The 7644-nt window shown below is 44.3% G+C and overlaps 1 protein-coding gene across 7 annotated transcripts in view; it reads left to right on the top strand.

Moving 5' to 3' along the window:
• The window catches only part of plekha7b (pleckstrin homology domain containing, family A member 7b), a 294855-nt gene that overhangs the window by 65062 nt on the left and 222149 nt on the right, over positions 1 to 7644 (top strand). Inside the window, exon 1 of one of the 7 annotated variants that reach the window (XM_039738698.1) lies at positions 5338 to 5369. The exons of the other annotated variants lie outside the window; for them this stretch is intronic. Coding sequence (XP_039594632.1) covers positions 5353 to 5369 — 17 coding nt within the window. The 5' untranslated portion in view covers positions 5338 to 5352. Of the gene's footprint in view, positions 1 to 5337; positions 5370 to 7644 lie in introns of those variants that run through there. 7 annotated transcript variants of the gene reach the window in all.

A 7644-nucleotide genomic window follows, 5' to 3' on the forward strand; every position in this document is an offset into this window, starting at 1 on the left:
ATCCAACCTGACAGAACTGGAGAGGATCCCCAAATCCAGGTGTGAAAAACTTGTTGCATCTTTCCCAAGAAGACTCATGGCTGTATGAGCTCAAAAGGGTGCTTCTACTAAATACTGAGCAAAGGGTCTGAATACTTAGGACCAGGTGATATTTCAGTTTTTCTCTTTTAATAAATCTGCAACAATTTCAAAAATTCTTTTTTTTGTCTGTCAATATGGGGTGCTGTGTGTACATTAATGACGAAAAAAAGTAATTTAAATGATTTTAGCAAATGGCTGCAATATAACAGAGTGAAAAATTGAAGGGGGTCTGAATACTTTCCGTACACACTGTAATTTGTATGTGACAAATGAAATTTAATTTGATATGAAACAACAGAGTTGGATTATGCACTTGTAATTTTCGCTTCATCAGGATGTACAACAGAATAGATTCTTCATGCACAAGAACCTTCCTGAAACTCAATGTGAATCCTGTTGCAGATGAGAAGTTAGAAAAGTCTCCAGGACCAGTTAACATTGGCCAGCAGAATTAAATTCCAAAACACGGCTGCCTGATGCATTTTTTTCGGAGGCAAGTCTTAACTCCGTGAAAGGTAAAGCTGCTTGGGCCAGTCTCTTCAGGATCATCGAAAACTGGCCGACTGTTAGATGATTGGCTGCACAGTGAATGGCAACCTGAAGAGGAGACTTTGGGTTCAAATCCTGCTGCACATAGTGGGTCTTTTGTGCAGATGGTCACTGGAGTCTCGGATAGTTTGAAAATGTGCACGTCACTGTAAGTGTATCCTTAGAGTGGGTCTGCCCGAAAAGCAAAGTGAGGGGCAAATTTAGAGGACGAGACCAGGGCCACCTTAATGGCATTATAGCCCCAACGGGCAAAGCAGTGCACTGGGGCCGCTACCTACACAATCACTCACAGGAATTGAAATGTAAATGGTCGATTTAAAATTAAACACATTTATTGTATTGGTTCTTCCAACAATATCAGTGTTTAAACATAAGTGATGTACAGCACAGGTAAATCGACACAAATGTTTGTACAATGTAACATGGGCCTTGAAAAACACAAATTTCAACATATAAATGATACTTAATTGGTAAACCTTATAGCCTGGCTCCCCCAGGCAACTTCCCTTGCGTGCCCATGCATTAAGACGCCTGTGCAGAGAGTCGTTTGTTTACTTGGCTCTATCAGTTTGAGACATGTCTGCTCTCGGGTACACCTGTTTTTAATTTGTACATCTCAGACTGGCGTTTGGCCCTGTGTGCTTCAAGGTGGATTCTGACAAAGCAGGAGCCTTTGAGTTGGATGCCTCTGATGGAGTGTTTGATTGTTTTCGAAGATTATGCAACGTAATGGCTCGCTGGAGGCAAACCTTTCAGATGTTTTTGAACAAAGCGGCACATGTGATTCTTTTTATTTTTATGGATATACAGTGCCTATAAAGTCTTTGCCCCCTTGGAAGTTTTCACATTTTATTGTTCTACAGCATTGAGTCACAGGGGGGTTGAATTTAGTTTTTTTTTTTTTTTGACACTGAGCAACAAAAACATATCTTTAGTGTCAAAGTGGAAACAAACCTCCTGCAAAGAGGACTACATTAATGACAAATTTAAAGACCAAATAACTGGTGCCGTTAATATTCAGCTAGTATCAAGTAGCTGGCAGCCTCGAGATTGATTCGGTCAGCTCTGCCAGTTTCTCCGCCATTCACAACTGCTTGGGTTCTGTCCGGTGGCATTGGTGATTGTGATTGAAGAGGCTTTGTCGAGTTGAGCCACCCAGTTCTCTTTTTGATTGAGATCTTGACTCTGACTCTGCCAAGCCATGACGTTGGCATTTGTGGTTTGAAGCCATATGTAGCGTTGGCTGACTGCTTGAGCTCTTTATCCTCTCCCTGGGCACTGGGGTCATGTGGTATACCAGTACAGGAAACGCACTGGAAAAACTCCCCATTTTAAAACAGTACAGTAGCAGCATTTCTGGATTTTCTCTACTGGAAGTAAACGTCCTCTCAGTCCCCCACCCCGACCTTCCCTTGACACTTGTGGAAGTACAGTGGTATACGTTCAAGGATCTGGAACGGATTAAGGGCATATACCGAGGTACCAAACAAATTTTTCCCATAAGAAATGGGAAAATGATTAATCCGTTCCCATGAAAAAAAATCCTGTTGTGACTGGCATATTATACGTCGTTGGGGTTGTATAAAATAATTTAAACACTGCTTAATAGTAAAATACATAAATACAAAAGCAATTAGATGAAATAAATGAAAATTTAACCTCACTTTACTTTTTAATAATGTCTTTTTCACAATCGTAGATACCATCGTTCTCGGCATTCGGTATGCAGCAGCCATGTCCCGGATACGCATGCCACCTTCATACTTTTCAACAATCATTTCAAATTTACACGAAAAAACACAATCACTTAAAAATTCACAGAGTTATAGCATGGGTTGTTCACTGAATGCTAGCAACTGGCGTACTGACGCTCGTGGGCAGCGTAGGGTAGCGCGCGGTGTGACGATGCAGGTCCGCTCCACACTCCCATAAGTCCTGAACCGACAGTGTCGGTAATGTCACCGAGATGAGCTGACAAATGAGGACAATTCTCAAATTAAACCAGGGGATATTGCAAGAATGCCAAGTGCTTTTATGTAAAACAAAAATCGGTGTCCAAACAAAAAGTACAGTGCATCTGGTTTCAATAAATGATTATTTAATAAATATCCATAAAAACAAGTGTTCTGTGGGGATAAAAACAGCAATCAATAAATCCGATAAAATCTGAGGTTAAAAATGCAGTCAGTCTCTTCTCAATCACAGCCCACTTGTGCAGGTGCGACTCGCTCCAACTACCTCATTAACTTCCCCGCGGTAGTGCAATCGCATCCACGGAGAACGACTTGGCTATATGGGTTAAAACCTGGCCCTTTTTTTAAAGCCGTGGACCCGCTATACCACGCGCGGTGTTCCAGCACGCGAGTCGTATTCCAAACAAAGGTCGTATACCAAGCTAAATTTTTCAAATCCAAACAGGACGTATACCAAGTTGGACTTACTCCAAAGCAGATGTATACCGAGGTACCACTGTACTTGCTTTGATGTGGTTGGAACTGCATCCCCCTTATTGCTTTGCCACAGTTTGTACCTTTTGGCTATCAAGCAGGAAAGCGGCGTATAGTGCAGTGTGATGGCGTGGAGCACCAGGGAGGCTGGAGTAAGATGGAGGTAGCATCTGGAATCTTCCATTCTTTGATTTGGACCTGCTTTGTTATTGAGATCCTAAAGCTGGAGTCCACACCAAAGTTAAAATCTTAGTACCCATCCAGCACTGCGATGCAGAGGTTTCTTGCTGACTCCATTAAGTTTTCCTCCAGAATTTCCTCGTTTTCTGCTGCATTCCATTTTTTCCTGCCATGCTGTTTTTTTGCCTGCTACAGAGAAACATCCCCTCGGCCTTATGCTGCCACCATCGTCCTCCACAGTAGGGATGGCATGTTTATGATAAGGTGTATTATAACATAGCCTTTAGTCTGATGGCCAAAAAGCTCCGTTTTGGTTTCATCAGACCAGTGTCAGTCATTTTTGGAGCCGTGGGTGAAGAGGGTGGAGCAGTACCCCTTGGTGTCCATAGCGGGTAGTCTGTATTAGACTTTGACGACTGAGCATGTGCCCCTTCAGTTACATAAACGTGTACATAATGCAGAATTTAAGGAGCTCGCGCCTCTTCCCTGTTGTATTCGGTGCCCACTCTGATGATGGTGTGGAAAGAGTATTTCCCTAATTTCAACAGCTATTTCCCCATCTGTGTCCAGAGCGTGAGCACCCTCAGTTACATGATTGGGACCCCTTTCTGTACGTAGTGAGGACTTTACAGAGCGTGGGCACCACTTGGTGTCTGGAGCGTGAGTTTCTTAACTTTCATAAATGGTGCTCCCTAATGGATTGATGAACGCAGGCTATAATTGCTGTTTTGAATTTTTTTTTATGTGTGGGTGCCCCGTGCCGCCCTGGGTGGCTGCTCCCTATTGTTGCCCATAGCTAATTCCTCCAGTGCATCCAACTGTAGAAACTTCTTCCAGATGGCAGCAGAGTTTCCCCTCATGCCTTCTGCGGACATGTCCCGCGCCTTGTCCCTCTTTGCCACTCTTCCATAAAGCTGCGACTGGTGAAGCCCCCCAAAGCACATCAGTTGTCTGCCTAGTCACTCAAGTGTCTGAAGGAGTCACAAGCCACAGTGTCAGATACTTAGAGGTGTATTGGTGGCCTCCCTCGCTTGTCAGTTTTTGTGGATGGCCTGCTCAGACTCTGCTGTTCTCTTTCCTTGTATTTTCTGGTTCTGGTTCATTGGACGTTTTGGTCACATTAAGATTTTCTGGTCTCTATCCCCTAACTTGGGCTTTTCATGGAGATGCTTGTTGTGCTCTTGTATCTTCCTTGTGAAGGTCAGACCCCACCATACTGACTCTGCACAAGTTAGACCTTCCAGGTACAGTCAGTTGAAACCCCATGCAGATGACCTGTATTGTACTAATGAGGGGACTTCTAAAAGCCAATGGTCTGCACTAGTGGTGTGTCGTAATTGAAGAGGGTGACTACACGGGGCAGCAGTTATTCAGTGTTTTTATACTTGTAATAAGTTGAGACCACTTTGCAGAGATCTGTTTTGACATTAAAGAGTCTTCACTCGGTCCATGGTGACTCATGTTTAGCAATCAAATGTGAATTCCTTTTTAGTGGCTCTGTTTGACGATGAAGCCAACGTTTCCAGCTCGTCCCACTGAACTAAAGGCTGATGACCGCCTGGCAGCACAGGACACGGACCTGTTTAGCAGGTTTCTGAAGGTCAGCGGCCTGGAGGCGGCCGGCCCCACGAGGAGAGCATGTCGTCAACTTGATAGTGTTACCTCCACAAAGCCCACCTTTTAATCGGAGCCTCAAACTCGTTCATTTTACAGGCAATTAGCAGCAGACCCAAATCCTGAAAGTTGAATGTCAGCTTGAAATCCAATCCTTGCCGCCATTGTGTGTGCATCTGCAGTGCTATGAAAGGAATGCATCAGAAAGGGGGAGGAAGGCGGCTCGGGGACAATGTTTACAGCCTGGGAAAAGACGAGAGGAAAGACTGAAGGCAGTCAGCTGATACGGACTGCAAATGTGCAAATAAAGGCAGGGCAGAGCAGCTCGGCTCACGCGGGGGCAGAAGTTCACATGCCGATCTCGTCACCTGACCCAGCTGTCCAGGGGATCGCCTTTCTTATTCTGGACTCTCTTGTGCCCCATTTCGTATTCCACTGCGGTGATCCCCGTGGACGATCATTTATGTGAAGCTCAGGTTGTATGGAAGTTGGTGAACAGTACGTTTATTGTCATTTTTGGCCAGGTTTGGTTTTATTTTCTGCATTGCATGATGTTCTAGTTTCTTTGTGGAGATCTGAATAATTCTGTCACTGCAGTGCCATATTGGGTGGGTCATTCTGAGGTTTGCCTGTGTTTTGTTGGTCCCAGTGACTTCTATTATTAGCTGTGTGTTTAGACACTGTTGCGATGTCTGACGACCTGGCACTATTTAAGGTGGTGGTGTGTTGGATCGCAAACGTTGTTACCTGCATGGGATATGGCTGCACCCCAGACACAATAACACACACCTTTTATTTGATCCCAGGACTTGTGTCTAACAGTAAGTACCTTGTAAACTGTTCTTAAAAGGTTCCACAAGAAGACACACATTCTTCTCTTGTTCCTTCCTCAGCTCCTCTCCAGTTGAGCCTTGTTCACCTTCCACTCCCGACTCCAACTCGCCTTGGCAAGGCAGTGTGGCTCCTTTTTTTTTATCAAAAGAGTACTTCCAGTGTGAGGGCATTGCCTGCAGGCAGTCCCATAAAGTAAAAGGGTTATGAACTCCAGCAGCATCTACAGGGCTACAGTTCCCAGCATACCCTGCAGGTGTCCCACATGGGTACAGAAGCCCAAGGATGCCGCCCTCTAGCATGTCTAGTTTGGATGGGGGAGTATATTCTTGCCAAACTATCTACCCCAGTCCCTCCATTCTATGGCCTCCTGGCCGAGTGAGGATCTTTGGCCCATCCCTGCCAAGGTACCAGTGTACCCACTTTCACATGGACACTTCTTTTCACTCTTCTGGCCAAAGCAGGATGTTCCTTGCCTTCCTTTATTCAATAGGCTGGCTTCCCGGCAAGGTAAGAAACCACAGCCCATCCCAGCAGGGACTTGTGCTTCAGCTTGCCGTCTTATTACAATGCATTTTTTTTTTAATTTGCATTTTAAACCTTTTGTTTTTAATTTGTTTTAGTAGTTTTTTGTCTCTCTAACCTTTACTGGCATTTAATCCCAGCTTCTCCTCCTGTGTCACTCCCTTTTAAGTAGAACTTGTCTCTCTTTTGTTTCTTATTTCAGTGTCCGTCATAAAGAATTGCACACAGAGGACCCTGCCACCATTGGTTGGATGTGTAGGAACCCCCCCTGCATGCTTTTGATGACGACTGGTCACAAGCCATTCAAATCTGTGTCCCTTGAGTAGTTACTTGGCAGTGTCAGGCTGATCTGCGATGCTTCTCTGTGCTTAGTCACCATTCATTTCACTATGACATTTATTTTTAAAAACCCATCTTCAAAACTTTGAACGTCTTTTTTTAAAACCTTTTAACTTATAGGGCAACATTCATAATCCTCATTACTACATACCGCATCCAATTGTGCTTCAGGGTTCATCGAAACAAGAAGTGACGTGCTGTTTGTTGTTAACCTGTTTGACTACCATGACGCGTGTCTGGAACAGATGTGGTATTTTAGTCATCGCGTCCTTTAATCTTTCAAGTCGTGCTTTGATTTTCACTAACTTTGTGTAGTTTATGACTCAATCAACTTACACTTTTTGGTGTACTGTAATATGCGCGTAATTTGCTTTTTGACAAGCTTGTGATCCATTTTCTGTACCTGCTTATCTGGAGTAGGGTTGCTGGAGCCTATCCCAGTAAGCACCAGGCGCGAACAGAGAATCCCAGAGAATGGGCATGAGGCCATTGCAGGCTACATGGATGTAATGTGATTTGTAGTAATGGAAGTTACTGAGTGAAGCCTGTTCAAATACTAGCAGGTGTACTTGGCATTGCCTGTGTCGGAGCACAAACAAAATTTCAGTATAGCTAGTAGTGTTTCCTCTGTAGAAAAGGGGAGTCAGTGGATAGCAGGTAAATAGGTACGGGCACCATGGGCACCGTGCCGCACAGCAGCCTTTTTATGGAGGTTTTTTCTTTGTTCTTTTTAAACTGTTTTTAGCCTGTTATAGTTATAAATTACTAGCCATCCCCTGCAGCTTTGCCCGCGTATTAGTGAATTAGTGAGGAGGGCCCTGCCCAGCTCTGTACTCCTGATGTCACTCTTCCCCTCGGCCCGCAGCCTCTCTCTCGGATTAGGGCGAAAATATCACTCCTGCAAGCGAACTCTTAATTCTTAGCGCAATGAGAGAAGTCGCAAAATCAACTGGAATGTTCAAGCAAATTCTAGAAAAGAAAAAAAAATAATAATAATAATAATCTGAGTCTCTCTCGGATTCGTGGTACCGCGAGTGAACTCTGATACTGGGCGCGATGAGAAAGTCACAAATTATAG

This window comes from Polypterus senegalus, chromosome 1 (genome assembly GCF_016835505.1).
Source record: "Polypterus senegalus isolate Bchr_013 chromosome 1, ASM1683550v1, whole genome shotgun sequence".
NCBI lineage: Eukaryota > Metazoa > Chordata > Cladistia > Polypteriformes > Polypteridae > Polypterus > Polypterus senegalus.